The sequence below is a fragment of the Podarcis erhardii genome (genome assembly GCF_964252035.2).
Source record: "Podarcis erhardii genome assembly, chromosome: 8".
Lineage (NCBI taxonomy): Eukaryota > Metazoa > Chordata > Lepidosauria > Squamata > Lacertidae > Podarcis > Podarcis erhardii.
Window position 1 is genome coordinate 7,062,143 of NC_138499.1, and position 26,322 is coordinate 7,088,464.

The 26,322-nt window shown below is 40.1% G+C and overlaps 1 protein-coding gene across 3 annotated transcripts in view; it reads left to right on the plus strand.

The window, feature by feature from the left end:
• Window positions 1–26,322, plus strand: part of TRAPPC9 (trafficking protein particle complex subunit 9) — a 264,093-nt gene that overhangs the window by 68,395 nt on the left and 169,376 nt on the right. For all 3 annotated transcript variants that reach the window (XM_081874037.1, XM_081874039.1, XM_081874038.1), the window contains 2 exons: window positions 5,977–6,119; window positions 12,110–12,220. In XM_081874037.1, coding sequence (XP_081730163.1) covers window positions 5,977–6,119; window positions 12,110–12,220 — 254 coding nt within the window. The remainder of the gene's footprint in view (window positions 1–5,976; window positions 6,120–12,109; window positions 12,221–26,322) is intronic.

A 26,322-nucleotide genomic window follows, 5' to 3' on the forward strand; every position in this document is an offset into this window, starting at 1 on the left:
GAATTAAAAGTTCAACAGGCCCGGCCACTTGTGCTGGTTCCATATGGGCCGATAGAAAGAGCCAAGGAGGCCACTTACATACAGGGTCCCATAGAAGGAAAGGGGTCAGACTGGGCCCGGACCAAAGGCTTGGCAGAACAGCTCCATCTTGCAGGCCCTGCAGAAAGATGTCAAATCCTGCAGGGCCCTGGTCTCTTGCGACAGAGCGTTCCACCAGACTGGGGCCAGGGCTGAAAAGGCTCTGGCCCTGGTCGAGGCCAGTTGAGACCCGGGACCTCCAAAGTATTATTGTTTGTGGACCATAAGGTCCTCCGCGGGGCATACCAGGAGAGGAGGTCCCATAAGTACGAGGGTCCTAGGCCATATAGGGCTTTAAAGGTTAAAACCAGCACTTTGAACCTGACTCTGTACTCCACCGGGAGCCGGTGTAGCACTGGATGAATGTGATCCCGTGGCAAGGACCTCGTAAGGAGCCTCGCTGCAGCGTTCTGCACCTGCTGGAGTTTCTGGGTCAGCTTCAAGGGCAACCCTGCCCTGCATAGAGCAAATTAGAATAATCAAGCCTGGAGGTGACTGTTGCATGGATCACTGTGGCCAGATCGGGGAGAGAAAGGTAAGGGACCAGCTGCTTAGCATGGCGGAGGTGGACAAATGCCACCTTTGCCGCAGTTGCAACCTGCGCCTCCATAGAAAGGGAGGCGTTGAAGGCTACACCCAAACTCCTGACAGAAGGCACTGGCACTAATTGAGCCCCTGCAAGAGATGGGAACTTTAATTCTGTTTAGCTCTTCACTGTCTGGAATTGTTCTTGTTTCGATTGCATTATAACAAACCATGGGGTCACATGATGAAGGGGATGCTAAAAGATGCTTAAATAAGTATAATCCCTGCATGTACACTTCAGGTTCTGGTTCTATAAATTAAGGGCATAATCTTCCCTCTGTTTTCTCCAAAGTCATTTACTCATGGGGATTATGTGCATGTTGTGAGCTGAAACTGCCATTCATCAAATTAATTGTGTTTCTATAAATTGGTTCTACAGTGTATTTTAGATATATTTTAAGTGCTATGAATGGGCTTCTAGCTGTGAAGGGTGCATTAAGGTTAATGGACATTGCACAGTAAGATCATTGTTACTTTGCAGCAAATTTACCTCGCTGCAGGTGACCACTGCTTTGTGACACAGCTTGAAGTACCTCGAGAATAAGAGATACTGTATAAAAATGCAGAATTCTGCCCCCAACAACTTCTCATAGAAAGCTGCTAAGCCATTCATTGTTACTCTTTCCCCATGTCCAGACTAAAGTAATTCACTTTTTTTAAAAAATCACATTTTTAAAGAACTCTGTGTGGGTCAGCAAATGTTGTCTCTTGCTGTATTCATGGTCTTCTATGACAACAAATTCATAGAATCAGAAGGGAAGGGAAGGGTCATTAGATGCACAAAGTAGCTCATGCTCTGAGATAGAAGTCTGACCACTTCTGTGTGCCTGCATCTTGCTATTAGAGCCATGCCCCAGGGATTCTTCAGGCTCTGAGGGCTGGCTCACTTAAAAAAGCTGTTTGAGCCAGCATATACCAGGCTCAACATGAACAGAGGATAAGAGAGTGTTGTGACTCTCCTCTTCTTCTTTGGCGATCCCTCGTAGCCAAATAAGAATGTCTTCCATGGACACGGTGTTAATGGTGTGCCCGTAAGTGACTGTGGAGGCCAGTTCTGGATCCACACGGCCTTCCACAGTGGGGACATACTAGCTTTCCGGGAGGGAGTTGTTCATGGTGAGGGTTTGCCAAGCGTGCCTTCCTCTTAGTGTGTTTCTCCCTTTCGTCCTGAGTTTGAGTGTCTAAATGAGTGAGCTGATAAACAATAGTTATACAAATTCTGGAGGAGCTTAAAGGACCTGATCAGGAAACAAAAAAGTACCACAAGTATCTTCAAGAACCAGGAATGAGACCAAAGTGAGCTTAACAAATGACATTCTCTGGTGGTTCTAGGCTGCGACAGTCTTAATTTTAGAAAGTACCTTCTCTTGGTAGACCAACAGGGCTTCTAGCAGGAATGATACTGAGAACAATGGTTTCTCTGCTCCCATATCTTTCCTTCTTACTTTGCCAGACCTTTATTAGGCATTACAAGTATAGGCCATCATAAAACACCAGATATAAAAATTTAAAATATATACAAATAAACAGCCATGTAAAATATATAACAACAAGGATTTTCATTGAGATTTCTTCCCGCTAAATAGTGCAATTCACCACTCTAAGAGATACTATTGACAAAAACTCAGCCATCCTTGCAGTTTCTTCTGGGTTTATGTCAGACAGATAGAATCTGATATTTCATTGTGCTGTGATGTTAGACTGCCCCCAAAATGGGGATAGCACACCTTTATGTAGCTGGACAGTAGAAAAGAAAATGTTCTACAATGTCCAGCACATTCAAAGAACATGCACAATGTTTATCATTCTGGGGTTGTTTAAATATCTGCCCTTGACTAAAGCTGAGGGGGAAATGTTCAAGCAGGCCTGCACTGGACTGGAATTATTAATTTTGAGATATATGTCACCCTGTTATTTGTTGCATTAAAACCATAGAATTTGGGAGAGCAAATTTTATTTATAGCTGACTCAATGTTTTGTTTTCAGTGTTCCTTAATGTGGTTTGAATATTGAGATAAATATATTGCTCACTTGAATTATACAAGAGTTCCAAGTCAATACCAATATATCTGACTTTGCTATATAAGAGTTGGAAGCATCTGGATTTATAAGAGTCCTTAAGTAAGTCAGAGAGCAGACTCAGAGTTTGACAACAAAAATGGCAGCGCAACCAGGATTTTATAGTGCTAGCTCACACCCAATATTCCATCGTGTTTATACCTAGTTCTGCACACATCATCTCAGACTTGCTTGAACTTGGGAGCCCCAGGATACGTCACAATAAACTTGAGTGTATCTTATCTAAATCACTATTAGCTTGAAAAATCTGAATAGCAGCTGGTTGCCTTTCTGAAAATAAAAGCGAGCTACTGCTGAGGAGGTACACTTTGCCCGTTTTATAGCACTTGTGCAATGGTTTGACCAACCTGAGCTGCTCTGGAATAAAATTATGAGAAATCTGTGCATCTTTACTTGCTGGATTTCTTGCCCCCTTATTTCCCATTTCTCTAATTTCTGGGAATTACAGAAGACCAGAATTTTTGTCTTCGGCTCCCATATCAGCTTTGCCAGGCTAGAAGCAGTAGAGTTGTGGCATCGATTGTATCTCAGTTATTGTGACCACCTTCAATTTTTCCTTTATATTTATAGTTTATTTCTTTTGTGTGTGAGATGCACCCTTTCAGGCAGATACTCGGGCAATGCTCTGGCTGTGCCTTACCATAAAGTTTGATGGAAGTGGCATCACTGAGAAGAGAAGAGGGTTCTTATGGAAAGATGGCTTTGCTTTCCTGGTACAGCTTCTGTGATTGGCGTCTCTTCCTCTTGCATAGAAGCTAAACAGGCTAATGCTGCTGAAGCAAAACAGGCTAATGAGCATCACTGTCCAGCTGCCCATCTTCACGCATCTCTCCACCTTTGGGGTGGAAATGAGGCACAGTGGTTACTTAACCACAATGAAGCTGCAAGCTGCTAACTCCCATTGAGAGAGACAGAGGAAGTAGCTCTGCTGCCCAGGAGCTGAGGCACATATTGGAGACCAACAAGTGTTTTTCTTTCTCTCCACCTGAAAGGGTTTTCCTCTGCTTTGCTTCAGGCCTCTCAACATGATTGAAAGACCTGAAAATAGGCCCTTCTGCTCATAAATCTGCTGATAAATGGATGACAGTTTAGGAGCTTCTTGTGAAGTAGACCTTAGTCCACAAAAGCTTATGTCATAATACATGTGTTAGATTTTAAGGTGCCTCAGAACTCTTTGTTGTTTAAGTAGCCAAGGCATTTTCCATTGCAAGAAAGCTGAGCAAACATCCATATATGCTTACTTGTTAGCATATTTTTTCCTAATCCTTTGTGAAGATGCAAAAATGGTGCATGAAATCACTCAAATAGCATAATTCCTGACTTCAAAACGAGAACTCCTAAGCATCTTGCATTGAAGTAACTTCAGGCAGTGAGTATGGAAAACTGCCTCTAATAGCTGTACTTTAACACTGTCAAATTACCTAAAGGACATTCTGATGCATTTCCAGTAATTCGGTTTCTATTCCAAACACCAGCAGGTCATTCTAGTGCTCTGACACCTGCTGGCCTTCAAGGCAAGATGTCCCAGAGACATCTCTAGTCTTCAAAGCCCCAATATGATATTTGGAATGATTTAAGCAATGCTAGATTTTCAGTGGCAAACATGGGAATCTTAACCCCATGCGTTTGCCTGACATGCAAAGTTCTTGGGCTGGCTTACTTCTGGGTTGCACAGGGTCTCCCTTTTGGCACTGGTTGCTCCTGGCACTTTTAAATTATAGCCATGCCTTCTGGCAGCAGTTTTAATGAAATACCAGATCTTGGCAACACCCATAGCTGGGCTGCCGGCTGCCAGTTTGAACAGGGAGCTGAGATGGAAGTGGGAAACATGCACATAGTGAAATACCCTTCTACTTTAGTCTCAGCTGTGTTTTTCTAGTAGCACCTGGTAACCAAGGCAGATTCGCTGCCAAAATATGTTGGCTGAAATCATTACTTGGGGCACAGTTTCCTTTTTGCATTTCCCTTCTTTTGAAATTCAAACTCAGTGGTGATTTTAAGTGAGAGAAAAGCAGTGGACACTTTGGACTCAGTCAAGGGATGGGGAGAAGAAAGCCAAGCTACAAAGTTTGATGGTCTCCCTGAGGGTGGTGCTGCGGAGCCCCAGATGTTTGCCCAAAGGCCTAGCACTAATGGAGCTGTTTTTTATGTAGGAGTTTCATTAAAAACACATCAACTTCAGCATTTGTTTTTGTTTCTAGGATTCTGCAATTATTTCACTTTCTTTTTCTTCCATGTAAAAGAAAGCACTTCAAAGGAATTCAGTTTTGCTATTCAATCGGTTTTGTACAGGTTGTCCTGCATAACAGCAGGACATCATCAGTTTTGGGATATAGAACAAAAGAGTGAAATCTGTACTTTGCCACACTTTACAAAATATTATGTCACCAGCAAAAAAATAAAATAAAAATATTTTCAATACTACAAGTTTGTCTTAAGCAATGTCAGCTTTCTGAAACTGCTGATTTTAACTCAGTATTTTGCTAATCTGGAAATGTTTGTAGGGTGTTTTTCTTCGTTTTTGAATGTATTGCCTAATGATTATTTTCTAGACATGACATTAATGGTTGCACAAGTTGCCTAGTTGTGGTGATGTAAGATTAGCCATGCTGCATATCATTTGATTGTGATTAAGCAAAAAAACAAATTGTGTGACTGTGTGAAATCAGATATAAGGTTAGCTAAGTTACAACAGATATACCCATAAATTTCAAGGTAAGGTTAATCGTCTGTGAATCCAGGCTTATTCTTCCTTGGCTCTCTGGTGAAACAATGCCACTTTATTGTAAGCCAATGTCCCACTTTACCACAGGTGCTTAAAGCAATGGAAGTACAGTAAAGTGCAGGAATGACACCAGTAGTTCCGAATTTGGCGCATAATGAAACAATTGCATGTCCCTGTTCATTTACCAAATGAAATCTATTCATAGTAAATCCCATTACCTAAAATATGGTTGTGTGAATTTGTTTTTAAATTGCATTTATAGGTGGTCTCCCCCCCCCCTTTTAAGGCAGATGTTATGATATACCATGGCTGACTGTAATCTTTGAGATCATCCTGTTATATTTCCTAAAGCCCCTGTTGCATTTACATCAGGGTAGCCAGAACAGTATTGTTAGTGGAAGCACAAAGTGATACTTGGTGCTCAGCAATGGAAAGGTGATAGAAATCAACTGTATATTTTAGTATAGGGGGGGAAAGCAGATTTAAATTTTTTACTTTGTTTTTTTTAGACGCTGGAAGCCATCTTGAACTTCAAATACTCAGGAGGTCCAGGACATGTTGATGGCTATTACAGGAACTTGTCTCTGGGACTTCATGTAGATGTGGAGCCATCTGTCTTCTTTACACGTGTTAGTACTCTGCCCGCAACAAGGTGTGTTATTTTAAAAAAGCTTACTTTTGTGTGGGAAGGGGGAAGGATTTCTCTATATAACATCAGTATAATAGTAGTTGTAGTAGTAGTAGCAGCAGCAGCAATATTGGGACCGCAGTCTTATTCCTGCAGTATACCAAAGTAGATTACTATTAATTGAGAAATAGTTTCCTCTTTCATGTTCTCAAGGGTCCCATGTATCTGTACACAGCTAAAGGCTAACATTTTGTTTCCTTTTTTGAACCAGTGTGCTTAGAATTTCATAGAAGTGACCCAGTGCATCTGAATGAAGTTGCCCTAATGACCTAAAAGTTGGCCAGTATACTGCCTTCCTACATGTTAATTTCCAATTTCATTAAAACCATGTTAAAGTCTAAAGAATACTTCGGGGCTTGCACAATTATCTATTTCTCCTCTTTTATTCTTGTTACAATTAATCTTTGCTTTAAACAAGCTTTTTGTTCTTTTGCTCTCTCTATTATATCAGTATTATTATTATTATTATTATTATTATTATTATTATTTCCTCTTAAAGTACTTAATAATTTTGTCACATAGTATTGTTTTTATCATAATGCAAGCTACATAATATAGCTGAGAATGGATTTCAGTGAAAGTTAATGCTTTCATTGAGTCTACTTCAGCATTGTATTTTTGCATAATAGGTAGTGTTCAGTAGAAATACCAGCATATATAAATTCACTTAGGGTTGTACCCAGCACTGCATCAGTGAAGCATTCACTAGCATAGTAGGACTTCCATTCCCATTCCCCACTGTGCACCCAGAAAAACATGCTTCCCAACCCTCCGGAGCTGATTTTGAGGATGTGGCAGTTGGAAGGGAGAGAAGAGAAAGAAGCAGCTCTGTAACATGCAGAGAAGTTTGTTGCACCAGCAGAGCTTCAGCAATGGAGATGACCCTTAGTTTATAAGCTAAACTGTGATTCCATTCAGCAGCACACCTAGGCTCACAGTGTGTCGGAGATACAACCTTTTTAAAAATGAACAGCAACACAGTGAAAGTATGAAACAAAGCTCTCACTCTGTTTATTAGAAGAACTGCACGTTGCTGCTTTGGATTATGGCATTAGCCATATAAAACCATGTTGTGTTTTGTTAGAGGTCAAGAAACCTCCTAAGTACTTTGTTGAGTTAGGTCCAGAAATAATATGGATGAATAAATCTTTAGGTGGAAATATTGCCAGAATTGTCCATGGAGTTTCTTTGACAGGGATACTGGAGTAGCTTGCTGGTTCCTCCTCCAGGTGGATCACATTTAGTCAAAACTCTCCACTATGACCTGTCAGTCTTGGGTGGCCCTTCACGGCATAGCTCATAGCTTCTCTGAGTTATTCAAGCCCCTTCACGAAGAATCGGACAGGACTAAACGATTCAACAACAGCAACAGCAACAACAACAACATTCCAGAATTCTTTTATGTTCCTTCTTATTTTTTACAAACTGTGTTGTCACTGTACAAGTATTGATGTGAATGTGCATTTAAATACTCCTTTTTTATAGTGCTCATTATTTGTTCTTTTGGTGACATACAGTGCTCCTGCACTTCTACAAATTTCCCACTACTAATGTAGCACCCTGCTTGTGGTTATCGCTTAGCTGGAATGAAATATTCAACGCAGCAATAGAGAAATTAAAATAATAATTTATTTGTCAGACAAATAAATGATAGGCACAGTGGTATATGGTTACCAAAGCTCTGCCTGCCCTCCAGCCCTGATGGCCAGAACTTATATTTCCTCAACCCAGCCCCCTTGCTCCTCCTTTGGCTGCCTCTGTCCAATCAGCCTGGTTGAAATTCCTATTGGCTGTTTGCTAGAACCAATTATAAAAGATACACCCATTTCCTATTACCTTTTATGGGAGACAAAGAGCTATATTTCCTTCTATCCATAAATGGCAGACAAGTAGCCATATATCTTACATTTGCCTCAACAAGGCACCTTAATTACCAGATCACCTTTTGCCCCTGTTGCCCCTGCATTCCAAAACAAATGGCTAAAACAGATGGCTCGTGGTATTAAGTTCTATCTAAACAGAGATCTTACTATTTACCAACTCTTAATTAGTGTTTTTGCAGCTTGATTGTATTCTGTAATATGTAGGGTCAGTGTAACCTTTGCTCCCAGCCTGTATTTCCCTTTTACAACCTTGAGAAACCTGTCTCCTGCTACTACTATAAATCAGGAGGGGCCCTTGTCCAGGAGGAGAAACAACTGCCAAAGTCCTTAGCCAGCTGGTTTTCTGCCTGGCATGAAACATTTGCAAATCTTTAAGCTCATTTTAAAATACAGGCCTTGATCAGATGCCTCACTAATACAAATTGCATCTCATTCCTACACTTCATTGACACATAGTGTCAGGGACTCTTTGTCCACCCATCTGTGAACTGGTGTTATTTTAAAAAAAACAGCTTGTTTCTCTGTTTATGATCCACACTGTCTGCTGATTGTAAGACTTGAGCACTGCAAATTATGAAACAAAGTTTTATTTGTTTTAAACTAGTGTGATTAATTTTGCTTGAAATCACATATTTGTATAAGTTATGAGCTACTCATGAATTTTTGCCTAGTTTTTAAAAAGTTGTTTATAGTATTTGCACCCTGGTTTTCCATATCTGTTTTCAAAGTAATTTACAAATAATACAAAAGTGGCTTTTTAAAAAAAGATAATAATTGCAGATTGGAGAGATTAAGTAATCATATCATCAGTTTCGGAGTGGCTCTGCTAGAAAGTACTCATCCATCTTCTTCTTTGGAATCCATCTCTTAACTTGGGTGCATATGGTTGGATGGCCATCTGTCATGGATACTGTTGTGACGTGGGGTTTGTGATTTCAGCTCTCTTGACATAATATGCTGGAGACAGTTCTCTAGTAACACTTCTTTATTAAAAGCAACAAGACTAAAACCTGAGGAGGGGAGAGCTACATTTATAGGGACAGGGAACAAGCTAGAAGGGATACATTTTGGAGGGAACAATATCAGGCAATCACAGTCCTGCCTTTGGGAGGCAACCAATAAGACAGAGGATCCAAATACAGCAGCTTAAATGAACCAATAGTAGCTGTACCCTCTGGAACCAAAAGGCAGTTACTTTACCCTAATTCAATTACAGACAATAATAATACAGATATAAAATCCTTTGACTCAATACACAACAGATACTTTAGCTGAGATTCTTGATTTGCAGGGGGTTGGACTAGATGACCCTTGGGTCCCTTCCAATGTAAGATTCTATGATTGCCTTTCTGTCATGTTCTCACATTGCAGTTGTCAGTAGTCCATTTTAATGTATCCTGACCATTATTTCCCTATGTTCCTCCCTTTCCTGACAGTCATAATACAAATCAGTGGACAGTTTCAAAAATTGTTAAGATGTTAAGAAAAGATGTTATGATATATGTTATACTGTTCTTTATTTTTGCATTTATGTTTAAAAACCCAAATAAAATATATTTTTTAAAAAACAAAAAAACCACAAAAATTGTATATTCGTAAGTAATCTAACTGTGTTCAAGCCCTAGTTCTGCAATGTGATCCTTGTGATTGGACATAACCTCCACACTTTAGGCTCTCTGTTTCGTATCTGCTTACCCTTCTTGAGTCTTGGTCTTCATCAGAGCCTGGAGACTCCTGTTCCACAGCACAGTGGCAAGGCCACAATATGGATATCTCATTAATTGCTGGGAACATCAACCTTGCCATGTGGAAATCCCTTGCAGACGACTGCAGTGCCTGTAGAAAGACAATCAGGTTATCCATCCAGCCACTCTTAACTCATCTCCCTAGTCCATTTCCCAGGAATGCTCGACTCTCCTGTCTGCCTGTATTTCATTTCTAGCAAAAAATACACAGCCACTCTCTAGTTCTCACATGAATATTTCCCTAAAAAAACCCATTGACCGTTTCATAGAAACAGCCAGCATTCTGTAACAGAATCATTCCTTTCAGCAGTTGCAGTGTTTACGACCATCCCATGACAGCATAGCAGGCTTAGACTCTTCCACCCGTGAAGAGCAGTGGAAAAACCTAACAGCAGAAGACAGCCACTTCTCAGTTTATTTTTTTGTCATGCAGCATGGATATAATATACCTTCTATTGGTTTCATGCATTATGAAATAGAACATTTTTGCCTGTTGGGAGAAATTTGGCTTAATTCAGCTTCTTCTCCTAATGCCAAAAATTCAACAAATCTGCCTCTTTCCAAACTGGAGCAGTCTATCACTTGGTTCAGTTAAATTTTATGAGTTTCTATTTTAGCGTTGCTAATGAATAAAGCAATAGTAGTTGCCTGTCTCATCTCCTCTACTCAATTGAATTTAGTTTTTTTTCTCTCTCTCTTTTCCCGTGATGAATGCTTTATATATTCATTTGCTGATGAAATGTTTTTCAATGCTTGAAGATTTTATCAAGTTATGATAGCACTGTAATAGATTTTAATTCTTTAAAAAATGGTGCTTTCTCAAAATGACTTGAGTAAACATAGAATGTGTCAGATATGCACATCTAGTGAAGAAGTATGGTTAAGGCAAATGAGAATTAAAAAGTTTAAGGGCATTGTGTGACTCATTATCCAAGCACAGTTACTTATAATGCTGACACCAAATGCATGAGATCATACATTCATGCTGTAGCCCTAATGGTCTGGATTTAGGGCCATCAGCTAGTTGCAAACACTGTTATTGTTTAGTTGTTTAGTCGTGTCCGACTTGGACCAGAGCACACCAGGCACTCCTGTCTTCCACTGCCTCCCGCAGTTTGGTCAAACTCATGCTGGTAGCTTCGAGAACACTGTCCCACTATCTCGTCCTCTGTCGTCCCCTTCTCCTTGTGCCCTCATTCTTTCCCAACATCAGGGTCTTTTCCAGGGAGTCTTCTCTTCTCATGAGGTGGCCAAAGTATTGGAGCCTCATCTTCAGGATCTGTCCTTCCAGTGAACACTCAGGCCTGATTTCCTTCAGAATGGAGAGGTTTGATCTTCTTGCAGTCCATGGGACTCTCAAGCGTCTCCTCCAGCACCATAACTCAAACACTAGCAGATTAAAATTCATTCTTAAATTGTACATTCTTCCCTCTGATACTCTCACTGCTAGTACAATAGGGTGATTTTTAACAAAATAAGAATTGCCTTAATGGATCCTGACAATCCAGCCCTTTATCTCACCCTAACAGATATCACTGGAATAGAGATTCAGCCTGTTTTGTATGAGGTTGTACTTCCTTTGAGAAACGTGGTTTGCAGTTTGGCAGTGCTCCTAAATACAGCTTTACATCTGGATCATCATGGTGCGGCAGTGACCAGCAATGCTTTTGCTCAGTTTAGGCTAGTATACCGGCTGCACCCAGTCCTGATCCTGGCTACAGTGCCTAGTTTCATCAATGTTGGATTACTGTAATGTGCTCTGCAATGTGACTGCCTTTGGTTTGTGCATACTCCTCCTCCTCCAGCATAGCATAACCATGGGTTTCCATGCCTTTAATTGTGGATTCCCATGTTGCCCACACCAGAAATGGCAGTTCGTGTTAACTATGGTTAGTTTAAACAAGCCAGCTAGAGAAATCAGTTTGAGCTGTTTTAAACTAAACATAGGTAACTTGAATCACAGTTTGAGTTTACAGATGACACAAGAAGACACAGTTAACTAAAACTGAAAGCAAACATCTCCATGCTCATCTCAGCTGTGTGGGAGGAGGAAGAGAGCACCTGATACCAGAAGGAAGCTGACATCTCATTAAACCATAGTTTACTGTGATACTTGAATTTGAACAGTGACTGGGACATGATAGCTAAAATGTGAAATAGTCACTGCTCTGAGAAGTGCTGAGATTTGCTGCAATGGAAAAAAAACACTGACTTGATCACAGACTGTTCCTTTCCTTTAATAATAACGATTAATGTTTTTCTGTTATCGTAACTCTGTGATGATTGTTAAAACCTCAACGTTGTTTGTTTAAATCTCTTCAAATAGTACCCGCCAGTGCCATCTCCTCCTTGATGTGTTCAACTCAACAGAACATGAGCTCACAGTTAGTGCAAAGAACAATGAAGATCTAGTTTTGCATGCTGGGGAATGTCAGCGGTAAGTTCAGAGACAAAACACAGCTTCTTAGTTTCATCCCCTTCTTTCTTTCAAGTCCTCCTGTATGCTACATCTCTGTCTCACCTTGAATGCAAGAAGCTCAGAGGCTCAACAGTGCATGTGATTAATAAGTAGTCCCCTGTAAATATAATTGACTAATTTGAGACATCTTAACTTGAAAGTTTTCTTAGCACAATTTACACATAGATGACATGTGTGGGGAAACAGAAAGAAATAGACATTTTGTTCATGACTTTTTTCAGTGTTCACAACAACTGTATTTTGGATAAACTTTTTTTTTAACCTTATTCTTCAAAAAGAGACTGTTGCTGTTTTTTAAATAATGTGTATGCAGTACAAAAGCTTTAAATCACTGTCCTAAATCATAATTTTGTTTTATCAACTGTACAGTAGAACTTTATTCAATTATTTTCACTAGTGATCAATATTTTGAAGGGGGGAGTATAGGAGCCCTTGGGTACCTATACAAAAGAAGTATAGTGGTCAGATAATGAATTTGCATATGCATATAGCAGAATATGAGAATACTTGATGGTACAAGTTTCACTGGCCATTTTGTACTCAGAGGCACAAAGTGATAATTGAACTCCTGCCATTACTGAGTTCGGGCATTCTAAATCAAATGCTTGCTTAGAAGTCCTGACTACTCTCTTTTTCTAGTAGCAATAAAGTCATGGATTTTCTTTCAGATTATGGCTGGATTTCTGAACTGAAGATTTCACACTTTGTAATTTTGATAGCATCAGTTTTGCCGAGCAAATTCTACTCAAAAAGAATGTTTAGTTCTGTAGTTCGGAGTAACTTTGATATGGTTCGGCAGCTATTTTAAAAAGTTACGAATTTAGTCACTACCACCTTGGCAGTGTCTTGGTTTGTATTTACAGATGTGAAAATATTAAAATAGTTATTTATGATAAAATAATATGTGGTCATCAATAGCGGTACATGTAGACCTACTTTTGGTAATTTATTATGCTTTGTTCTTGATCATCATATTAAAATCAAGTTTCATGAGAGTAATTTGTAATTCAAAGTGGAAGGTGTCACCTAAGCATTTAAATTCTACGCACAGAATGTCTGGCATTGAATAGTCCTAAACTAACTCATTAGTGTGGAGATTTATCAAAGTGATGATCTCAGTAGATCGGTGTTATCATTTTTCTTTTGTGGTGCACCTCAAGTGTTTCATGAATGTGTGGTAAACAGATTTCAGAGAGTACCTGGAAAAGACATTATACTTGATACTCATTAAAAAAAGGCTGTATCGTCTGACTTCCCATTATATACTCAGATGCTGTAACATGATCCACACAAAATAAATGTATTTCCAAGTATAAAGAAACCATATGAAAAACGAGTCTCCTAAAGCTGATGGCTTGCTTCCCTTTTACCTGAATTGCTTTCACTTCTGTAAAATGATTTTTTTGTATAAAAACCTTCTCTATTCTGAGAAAATTTGTGGTGATGTAAAAGTTGAGATCAAGTAGGAGCACATTTTTCTGAAAAATGGTATAAAGTGAGAAGGATAGTATTTAGGAGAGGATGGGACTTTATGTATGCACTGTGAGCAGCATCAATAACCTTTTCCATAGTTCTGAGAAGGACATTATTCTTTGCGTATTTTTCAGTGGTGGGAGAGCATCAGGCATATCAAATCGCACTTTTGTGTGATTTAACAGCCTGTCAGTTTTTTCCCCCTTTACTGAAGTGTAGCACTTACCTCTTTTTAAAAAGGTATTTTAACATGCCATAGAAAATTTCCAGTTAATGGGATGCGCTGGGATCTTAACACTGAAGTAGAGTGGATTACACAATTCAAATGAGGTGACTCATTTGTTTGTGGTGGTGGGGGGAATTGAGTATCTTTTCCCTATTCAGCAGCTCCCTATTTTCTGCCTATTTGGGTAGCTTAGAAAGTTTTCAAAAGATTTTTGGAGGGGATGGGGAAGAGGTTGCTGAAGAGGGAAAAACCTAACTGAAATGCCCATCACTGGGTTACCCATGAAATCTTGGGTATAGAAACTGACCAGTTTTTATGAACTTGGGTTCACCTGGCCAAATTAACATGGTTGCTGTTGGGGCATTTCTACCTTTTTGTTAATATCTTCAAAGTGTCAGTGTGAAATATTCATTTGGGGGTGCTCAGATCATTTCTGTGGTTTGCAAGACAATGCGAGTGCCCTTCTTGAAGATGTTTGTGGGTTCCATATGACTCTTCCTAGTTATTGGGATATTCTTAGGAGGCCTCCACTTAGGGTTCTGCACCTGTAGAAAGTGTGTTCTGAAGTTGCATTGAGTGAAGACTTCTCTAGAATTGCAGCAATTAACTGGTTTCCTAGAGGTAATATTTTCTTGAGTACCATGTGCGGTGAATAAACATTAGGTAGCTTTCATACCCTGCTTATGAGCTTTAGGAGTTACCTGGTTGGCTGATGCTGAACTAGATAGGTCTTGTTGGACGAAGTAAAGCAATGAGGAACTATAGTAACTTCAGCCCTACTTGCTGTCCTCATATAACTGATCTCTTCAGGGTCAGGACATCTTGCAATCCCGCCAGTTTTGCAAGGCTTTGTTACCTTTATTCAATAAGTTGCTTATAGCTATTATTTAACTTCTGAATTGCCCAAGGCGATTTACAGACATACCTTTAAAAACAGCTGAAATAATTTTAAAAGCAGTACAAGAATAGTTTTATAAGTAAAAGTACAGGTGCAAAAATAAACATCATAGGGTTAAAAATAAAATGAACCCTTAAGGCAGAGACCCTTCCATCTTACTGGAAAAGCTTGTTGAAACAAAAATGTTGTTGGTTGTTTCCGGAAGGTATAGATAACAGGCGCTTCTATGTGTTGGAAGTGACATTTGTACTGGTTGTTATTCACACTTCTCAGACAAACAAATTAAGATTATATCGTTGAGTGAAACAAGTAGAGAAATATCAATCTGTACTTTATTGGGGTTTATACCTTCCCAGTGTCCACAATATACATCATAAACGAGACAATGAAAATTTCATGTTTGTAGACCATTTTTGTGATGATGTTCCCCAGGTGAGGATTAAATATGGGACTTTAATTCCTGTATAATTCATTTTATATGAGTAGGACTGTTAATGTCTGAAGATATGGCTCATTTCACCTATATTTTTAGCGTGACTACTAAAAGAAGAATGATTGATGTGTGCTCGTATCAGTAACACTTCATTTAATGTCCCGAGGATTTCTTGAAATAGGTACTTTAACATCTGACCTTCTGTTTGTAAACACGAGTCTCCTTCAGAAGACCCCTCCACCTATAATGCAGATCATATGCCACTTTAGGCAAAAAATACTCTGGTTGTATTCTGCAAAATAAAAGAGACTTAAAACCACCATATTGGCAGACCTGTTTTTGTGTAGGAGATTCTTCAGTTTATCACTTTCTTATTTTAACCTTGAAGTCAAGTTTTGAATCATATATTACATTCCGGCCTGCTTCTTTACAGGTCTTATTTTGTCTCTTGGTATGAAGTAGAATCCCGAGTCTCGTGTAATTTTTTCTTTGCACCCATCATGAGTTTGGTTTGACTTTTCGTTCTTACCTGCCTATCTTCAAAAAGCAGGTTTTGATTACGGCAACAAGGTGTGCTTTTGGAACGAAAGCCTAATGAACATATAAAACTGTCTTACATAGTCAGACATTTGATTCAGTTCTGTTTTCTCCAACTGGTGGCAAGCAGGGGTCTTGGGGAAAGCGCTGTAGCTCAGTAGCAGAACGCTGGAGAGGCGCTGCTAGTGTGTAGACCAGGCTTCCTCAACCTTGGCCCTCCAGATGTTTTTGGCCTACAACTCGTATGATCCCTAGCTAGCAGGTCCAGTGGTTAGGGATGATGGATGATGGGAATTGTAGTCTCGAAACATCTGGAGGGCCGAGGTTGAGGAAGCCTGGTGTAGACAATACTGAACCAAATGGCCCAGTGCTCTGACTCGGTATGTGACAGCTTCCTATATTTCAGCTTGCTAAGATGCTTTTTAATTGCAGATAATGAGAACTGAACCTTGAATCGACTATATGAAAGGCATGTATGGTGGCACTTTGTCTATTCTTTCCTTCTTTATTAGATCTATATCCTCCCTTTTTTCCTCCAAGGTTCTCAAGATACACAGTAGTCACCACCCCCAATTTTTGTTCACAACAACTTTGAGAAGTTGGGTAAAATGAGAGATAGTGACTGGCCCAAGGCCACTTCCCAAGACTAAAAGTCCCAATGGTGTTGATTATCCTTGTTAAGCGATATGAACTGTAGACTTAATTATCCATCGTAACAATTCTCTTAAGCCTGAACTTGCATAGTAGGGCTATTATTATTATTATTATTATTATTATTATTAAACAGTGTCTAGGACAATTGCTTTGGTAGGAAGCAGCCGTATACCAATTCCCAAACATTAATCTGTGTTATCATTTTTCTGCACTATTCTTTTGGCTACAAACTAGTCTTAAGTAAGAACATTCTGCTGGATCAGGCCAGTGGCCCATCTAGTCCAGCATTCTGTTCTCACAGTGGCCAACCAGATGCTTGTTTGACCATTTTTGTTGCCTAGTACATGTATCTAGTACAATTAGCTTCATCTACTTTGGCAGTCCTCCCATGAACAATCATGGACAAGAGTCTCTCAGCTGAGCCTTTACCTAATTTACTTTAGCATGCAGATGTGTGTTAAGGTCTTAAAAGCTTTGGTACATTATTTCTTAAACACAGTGACGGGAGTAGTGAGTGCTAAATGGAAACTTAGGATACTTCCTGAAGAATTTCTGTGACTCTTTTTCAGCTTTTCTGACCATAGTGACTGTATTTTTTTATTGCTGTGAGTCCTATGAGACCAAATAGATGTTTGTTGTATTAAGCCAGCACATACTGCAATACCCCAATGAAGAAGCCATCTAGATCTTTTGTAGAGCCGATATAAGAGTTACTGGGGGGCCGGCGGGGTGGGAGGTGGGAGAATTGCAAAAAGAAACTATTAGCCATAAAAATTGAAACTCCAAGCACACGCTCCATCTTGAGCTTACTTGCTTTTAGCACAAAGAATGTAATTTTAGGGCACACAAGAGAAAGTCTGTCTCATCTCTGATGAATATTAAGTGCTCTGATAGGCTCATATTTTGAATATTTGAATAGTACTGTGACAGGAAGAGAGGTCTTTGTCTAATAGCTGTAATTGGTCTCTCTGATATACCTGTCTTGTGTTGCTAGAAATGGAGCTTATCTAAGGCTAATATCTGGTAATCCAGAATACCTTTGTGTGACTTATTAATGCCCCATCTCCATTTTTAAATAGCATTGCATTCTTTTATTTCTCTTTTTTTCTGAAGCACTAACGATCTTTTTCGCATGTCAGTATTTGCTCAGGTTTTCTCATTAAGTTTTATAATGAAAACTTCTTCTTAAATAGATTCTTAGGAGGACCCTAACAAAAATCACTTAGTGGTGTATTTAATCTACCGGTACTCATCTTTTGAAATCTTTCAGGTGTGCATGTGGAAGAGTATGTTTTAAAGTACTCATCAAGCAGAGGAAAAATAAATGCAAAGTGTCATGGTAATTTGCAGTTCAGTGTACATTTTATAGGACTCCCAGTTGAGGTCCAACAACCTCCTTCCCTGTGGAAATTCCAGTACATGCTAAATACTTTTAAAATTATTATTTCAGCAGGCATTTTATCTGAGTTCTGAATTTATAGGTTGTTTCCCCCCTTTTTCTTTTTCTACTGAGTTAATTGTATATCACTTTGAGTCTGTCGTAATTAAGCAGTATGTAAATAGTTTAATGAAATGAAATCCATTTCAGTACTACCCATAATGCAGGTACTTTCATTAACATTACATGAAATTTTATTTATACAGTAAGTGTATTGTTTTTTAGCAAGTAGTATCTTCCTCTTAATGGGGCATGTAATAATTTAGCTCAAATACTGTGAAGAACATTTATTGTATTAGCCTCCACACCAATTGCTTTTTGCAAAGTACAGTATACCCTGTTTCATATTCATTCATTGAAAGAGATGTGATCAAAGGGACTTGGATTGCAATAGCCACGATGCTACAGCATAGTCTTTCCTCTGAGGTGGAGTTCGATTTCCTTGGCTGTTTAATTTTGGCAGGTGTATGGTCTTTCTAGTTAGTGCTTGTTAAAAATTGGTGGGTATTTCTGTTTTTAGCTAGTGCTGTTTGTGTGTGCTTTTCTTGAACAGAGTTGCTTTGTGTTACAGGTGTGTAAGTTTTGTATCTTTTCTAAGACATGCTGACCATGTGGGAAACTGCTGGTCTGGTGGTGGGATATTATATATGTGTGTGCACATACCACAGACTTACCATTTCTTGCAAATGTGTCTCATTAATGACAACAAAGACGTTTTGTGGAAATTGCCTTGGCTATTGAAAAGAAAGGGAGGAAGTCTTAATATCAGCAGAATAGGGACTCTCCTAGTAGTCCCCATGAGAATTCATTGTATAAGAACTTGCAAAAGGGCCTTCTTTGTGGTGACAACCTGAATCCAGAATGTCCTTCTCTTTGAAACATGATTCATAGAATCATGGAATCATAGAAATGTAGAGTTGGAAGGGACACCAAGGGGTTTTTTACATTTAGATTTCAGCAGAATATATTTTTCTTTGGCCAGGTTTTTATAAATTAATTTGTTATAATACTTGTTCTAAAACTTAACAGCTGCAGGTAGTTTTTGTGCTTTCGCTTTGATATTTTATTGCTGTTTTTGTTATCTCGTGTTTTATTTATGGGATGTACTTCATTGTTCTGTTCTTTGTTTTACATCGCATTGGGCTTCTTTGGGAAGAAGGATGATTCAGAATAGAAATGAATAAATAAATAAATGGGATTGTGCAGGAACATTGGATAACTTTTTAATGAACCAACTGTTTGGTACAGGAATGGGTTTTCATGTGACCCCTCCAAATGTTGTTGAACTCCAACTCCCATCAGCCCCAGACATTATGCTCAATGGTCAAAAATGGTAGGTGTTGATATGGAGGGCCACAAAATTCCAGCCCCTGGTATAAGATAACATTTATTTGCTTTTAAAAATCAAGCAATACTCTTGCTTTCCCCTCCAAATGAGACAGTTAAAGATTTATGAAACTGAAGCAACTATTTGTGGCAGACTGTCTGACTTGCCTGTATCGTTTATCACAATAAAAATAATGTTTGGATAGTTAGCAAAACCTACCATTAGCTGTACCTTGCTGCTCTGTTTTGTTTGTAGTCTTTAAATGGCTTTGAAAATGCTCTTTTCTTTGGCAATTTAAGATTGTGTTGGCTTTTGGAAATCTAGGAGGATTTGTAGAATCTATCACTGAACATCATCAGAGAGTGTAAGAATATGGTGCTGGCTTGTTTCCTTGAGAAATACCTATAATTCTGCACTACAGTGGGCACAGCTTGCGAGGTCATCTGTATTCTTACTGAATGACTTGTTCTCCTTCTGCATAACTAGAGTTTTTCTTTCTCATTTATCTGCAGATTGAAATATATGTCAGCCAGCAGTGTGAATGGCAGTACTATATTAATTTATCATTTGCAACAGTAGGCTCAACTTTTCTATATATAGCACCAGTATGCCTATGCAGCTCATCAAAGGTATTAGTTGATGTTGAGGCAGAGGGATGATCGAATTATGGAAAATCGTGTCTGATTTGTGCACCTTTCAGGGTTTACTCCTTCCCATAAAATAATTATCTCCCCTAAGCTAAATGATCTTGATTTTGAGTAGGATGCATTTCAACTAGAAAATAAGGCAGAATTCACTAGAGGCAAGGGGGAAACAGCTGACTTGTCAATCATAGCTCTGACATCACTCATTGGCTAAAAACATTGAAAGATGTTGTTGTTGTTTAGTCGTTTAGTCGTGTCCGACTCTTTGTGACCCCATGGACCAGAGCACGCCAGGCACTCCTGTCTTCCACTGCCTCCCACAGTTTGGTCAAACTCATGCTGGTAGCTTCGACAACATGTCCAACCATCTCATCCTCTGTTGTCCCCTTCTCCTTGTGCCCTCATTCTTTCCCAACATCAGGGTCTTTTCCAGGGAGTCTTCTCTTCTCATGAGGTGACCCAAGTCTTGGAGCCTCAGCTTCAGGATCTGTCCTTCCAGTGAGCACTCAGGGCTGATTTCCTTCAGAATGGATAGGTTTGATCTTCTTGCAGTCCATGGGACTCTCAAGAGTCTCCTCCAGCACCATAATTCAAAAGCATCAATTCTTCGGTGATCAGCCATCCATACCTTAAAGATTTAACATGGCACTTTTTGCAGTGATCCAGGGTCGCTTGGCGTTAGGCAGAGTGTGAAACAACAATGAAGATGTTAAACATTTTTGTATGGCTGTTTTATGCTGCTTTTGGAGTAGAAGGGGCCAGTAACTAATTCTTTATATTGTGTCAGGCTACCAGCAGCATCTTCTGTAACAGATACTGCATTTCTCATTAACGGTGGCTTGAAATTGCCTTCAGTTGCTATAGTAACTATCTCAGCCTTACACACAAGATTTATTCTGAGAAAGGTTATTGCGGGAAATGCTGCTAATTGGGATTACCCCCCCCCCCATGTTACTATTTAAAAACCCTAACAAAAGTTCTACATATTAATAGCAGAATGGCAGATTTAATTGCAAATAAAAATGTTTTGTTGCTATCGTTAGATTTTTAGTTGATTTAGTACTAGCTGACCCCACTGTGTTTTACTAGATATAGAACATTTATGGTTCTTGGGCCAGTGGGTTTGAAATAATAATAGTTGGGGGTATTATTTTTGTTTGTTATTATGGTATGTATTTTGGGTTTTTATATTTAAACCACCCTGTGATCTTCGGATGAATGGCAATATAGAAATTTTATGAATTAACAATAGTAGTAGTAGTAGTAATAATAATAATCCTCTGAGCCAACAATAAAGATGGTAAAAATACCTGTTTGAGGACTGTTTTATACAAAATTTTGTCCACTGTCTTGGGGTAATTTTTCCCTAAAAGAAGAAATTTAAGGAGTAATAAACAGTGAAAATAATAAGCAGCTGCATGGTAATAGGAGATCACCACAGTATTATTGCTGCCATAAAAATCTGCCTTCCATTCAACTGCTGTCATTTCAGAATGTCTAAGTTGTGGGATAAATAACAATGATGAAAGATTAAAAAAAGAATATTGAAAGATGTTTCAGTAGCATCTTAAAGACCATCTAAGTATACACACGAAAGCTCATACCTAGAAAGGTTATACTTAGTTGGTCTTTAAGGTGCTACTAGAACATCTTTCAATATTTTTTTAAAAAAATATTTTATCATTGTTATTTATTATGACAGACCAACACGGTTACAATACCTGAATAACTTGTGGGATGTAATCCATTGGTGCAGTCAAATGCAACATTCCTTATTTCCCTAGAGTGGGCACAGGCAGGGGGACATCCAGTCAGTGTAACTTCCTGTTCCACTATTCTGGAGCTCCTCCCCCTGCATGTGATCTGGGAGATGGGCATGGCTCTGGCTGACTCTATAAAAGAGCCAGGTCATGCAGCCATTTTCTCAGCTTGTCTTGATTCTTGCTGTCTTGATACTACTGTTGTTCTATCTCTTGCTGCCATGCTGCTCTCCTGCAGCCATTTTCATAGAATCATAGAATCATAGAATCATAGAATCATAGAATCATAGAGTTGGAAGAGACCACAAGGGCCATCGAGTCCAACCCCCTGCCAAGCAGGAAACACCATCAGAGCACTCCTGACATATGGTTGTCAAGCCTCTGCTTAAAGACCTCCAAAGAAGGAGACTCCACCACACTCCTTGGCAGCAAATTCCACTGTCAAACAGCTCTTACTGTCAGGAAGTTCTTCCTAATGTTTAGGTGGAATCTTCTTTCTTGTAGTTTGGAGCCATTGCTCCGTGTCCGCTTCTCTGGAGCAGCAGAAAACAACCTTTCTCCCTCCTCTATGTGACATCCTTTTATATATTTGAACATGGCTATCATATCACCCCTTAACCTCCTCTTCTCCAGGGTAAACATGCCCAGCTCCCTTAGCCGTTCTTCATAAGGCATCGTTTCCAGGCCTTTGACCATTTTGGTTGCCCTCCTCTGGACACGTTCCAGTTTGTCAGTGTCCTTCTTGAACTGTGGTGCCCAGAACTGGACACAGTACTCCAGGTGAGGTCTGACCAGAGCAGAATACAGTGGCACTATTACTTCCCTTGATCTAGATGCAATACTCCTATTGATGCAGCCCAGAATTGCATTGGCTTTTTTAGCTGCCGCGTCACACTGTTGGCTCATGTCAAGTTTGTGGTCAACCAAGACTCCTAGATCCTTTTCACATGTACTGCTCTCAAGCCAGGTGTCACCCATCTTGTATTTGTGCCTCTCATTTTTTTTGCCCAAGTGCAATACTTTACATTTCTCCCTGTTAAAATTCATCTTGTTTGTTTTGGCCCAGTTCTCTAATCTGTCAAGGTCGTTTTGAAGTGTGATCCTGTCCTCTGGGGTGTTAGCCACCCCTCCCAGTTTGGTGTCATCTGCAAATTTGATCAGGATGCCCTTGAGTCCATCATCCAAGTCGTTGATAAAGATGTTGAATAAGACCGGGCCCAAGACAGAACCCTGTGGCACCCCACTAGTCACTCTTCTCCAGGATGAAGAGGAACCATTGATGAGCACCCTTTGGGTTCGGTCAGACAGCCAGTTACAAATCCACTGAGTGGTAGCATAGTCAAGTCCGCATTTTACCAGCTTCTTTACAAGAATATCATGGGGCACCTTGTCAAATGCCTTGCTGAAATCAAGGTAGGCTACATCCACTGCGTTCCCTTCATCTACCAGGCTTGTAATTCTGTCAAAAAACGAGATCAGGTTAGTCTGACATGACTTATTTTTCAGAAATCCATGCTGACTATTGGTGATCACAGTATTCCTTTCTAGGTGCTCACAGACTGTTTGCTTAATGATCTGCTCCAGAATCTTCCCTGGTATTGATGTCAGACTGACTGGGCGGTAATTATTTGGGTCCTCTCTTTTCCCCTTTTTGAAAATAGGGACAACATTTGCCCTCCTCCAGTCTGCCGGGACTTCGCCTGTTCTTTAATTTTTCTGTCTGCTGGTTCTCAGCCAGCAGCACATGAGTTCAATCTCCATATGAGACAAACTCACAGTTTCTTTATGTAACTACCAAGTAAAGCCTGCCTTTCAGGGATCAAATTGTGAACTGAAATGCGAGTAAACTTTACTCAGAAAGACTCTTTTGTCTTTATTCTTTTAATAGGGATCAAAAGGGGCACAAGGAAATAATCTTAACTAAGCGATTCAAATGAATCTGCATACTAGCTTCCATTGAGGGAAATTTGCTCTGCTACATCACTCATTAGCGTGAGTGAAGGAAGGATAATACTTATTCAGTATATCCTTTCCTGCTATCCTTAACATTCCCTCATAAGTATGCTGTACTTTTCTGCTGTTTGCCAAATCCTAGAAAACTGAAGGGGGTTTACAATATCTGACTCTTCCTAATAAAAGAAATTTGAAATTTTTATTCTTTTTCTTTTATCTGTTTTTCTTCTGTATTTCTATATTCTGTAAACTCAATAAAAAATATTGGAAAAAAAAAATACAATATCTGACTCTTCCAATCCAAGTTGCTGGTAGTAAAAACAATATGGTAATTTGGGGGATAAATTAATCCTGATTAGGGGCTTTGAAATGTCATAGCCTGGCTAATAATGGATTGGTAGGCTCCATCAGTGGTTGCACTTTATCACCGACATTGCCAAATTCCCGTACCCTGAATATTTTAACAGCCAGAGAAGTCCACCACATGTGGAAGAGCCCTTTGAACATAGCATTCACTCCTGTAAAATTCCTGTCTATTTATTTAAGTATCTCTGATGGTCTTCGGAGGTTAAAAGGTAAAGGGACCCCTGACCATTAGGTCCAGTCGTGGCCAACTCTGGGGTTGCGGCGCTCATCTCGCTTTATTGGCCGAGGGAGCCGGCATACAGCTTCTGGGTCATGTGGCCAGCATGACTAAGCCGCTTCTAGCGAACCAGAGCAGCGCATGGAAACGCCGTTTACCTTCCCGCGGTACCTATTTACCTACTTGCACTTTGATGTGCTTTTGAACTGCTAGGTGGGCCGGAGCAGGGACAGAGCAACGGGAGCTCACCCCGTCTGAGGGATTCGAACCGCTGACCTTCTGATCAGCAAGTCCTATGCTCTGTGGTTTAACCCACAGCGCCACCCACGTCCCCTTTGGAGGTTACATCATCTCTATTAATTTCCACCAAGACAGCAAGGCAGATATGTTACTTGTTCTGTTTATCTCCCATGCCGTTTTCAGCCTTTCCCCACTCCTACAGGTTTCCAGTGTCAATAAATTAGAGATGAGAGAGAAAAAGGAGGCACACCTATGGCAAGAAGAACCATAGGATGAGCAGCTTAGAGTGCAGTGGATCTCTGATTCAGCCAGCTGATTTCTGGCTCAGCTACTCTCAGCCAGTGTTAAGTCCCCAAGCCTGCTCATCCAAAGATATGCTGGTGTAACTTGATCCAAGGCCAGTGTTAGTGCCCCCCTCCCTGCAAAAGGGGCATTTCAGGAGCATGATGGGGGCAGAACCAGAGAGGGAGGAGTTAGGCTGGATCCTAAGCCCATTCAGTTTGGTTCCCAGCAACCTGGCATAGAACACTATTTTAAGGGGTTGTTTTCTGTCGGCCAGAACAGCAGCATCTGCTGGCTTAATTTACACCCACTTTCTTTATGGCAACTTCTTGTGCATAGGATTTGGTTCTGGAAGTCGGCTGGATGCACAGGTTTTCAAGCACTTTAAATTATATGACCACCTCTTGGGAGTTTAATTGTTTAGATATGTATGTTCTGAGCTTAGCCAATGTTGGGAGCAATGCTATACACCAAAAGCTGGCGTAAGTTCAGCCAGTTTCAGCTGAGCCAGCATGAGCAAGTTACGCCACCATATCTTTGACTGAGCCAGGGGTGGGGACTTTCTGGCTCAGCCAGAGATCAGCTGCATCCTTCATTCTTAAACCTGGAAGATCTTTGCCATAGGATTCCTCCCTTTTCGGTCTTGCATCAGTTTAGACATTTTGATACCAGACAAGTGCTTTTTTCATGAAATAAAAGTTCAGTTCTTGAAAGGCTATCTTTAGTGGAAAAGTTGAGCAGCTTTTTCTGCTGATGCATTTTCACTAACCAAAACACTGCCTGATCGTTTCTTAGCATTCCTAGGGGATATTTCCCCAGTGCCCTCAGCTGCACATTTAGATATTTGCATGCACCCTAGGGCTTCACCTGGTCTCCTCCAGCATGGAGTTCCAGAATCTTGCAAACTACATTGAATTTTGACTGGGTTCTGATTTCTTCCTAAATGCAGAGAGGTAACCTAAGTAGAGAGGGCTAATCTACAGCCCATCTCCCTGACATGCCGTCTATATCATAATAGACAAAGAAAAGACTTGTCCTATTGTTGGTGTCTTTCTGCATGGAGCAGGCAACTGAGAGGAGGAAAAAAATAAATTAGCAGCATAATAGCTATAAAAACACTCTTATCACCTTGGCGGAGGTCATATTCACATTTTGAAAAGCTCACTTTATCCAGTTTTTATCCTTAGGAATCAATTCAGGCACATGAACAGAATAAAGCAATAGACCCTTCCAAGAAGCATAATACACAGCAATAGTTTACTTGATCCGACTATGTCTCTGTATTCACATTTTTTTTCTTTCCAGCTCACTTTGGCTGCATGGAAAGATAGAGTGACCTGTGTCAGGGAACTGCCATCGGAGCCAGAGGGAGAGGGAGGGCTCCAGAGGGATTCCGGAGAGCGTACCGGGAGGGAGAGAAGCAGCCCATCTTCTGGGGAAGGAAATCAGCGTAACACTAGTGGAGAAGGGGGGCAGATGGGGGAATCGGCAAGGTGGCTCCATGACTCCTCGCCGGAGACCAGTGGGGAGAGCACGGGTCCTCCGCTGCCCACACCCTCCCTGCGCAGAAGGCTTCCGCGCAGGGAGAGTAGGCGGAGACTAGGCGTCAAAG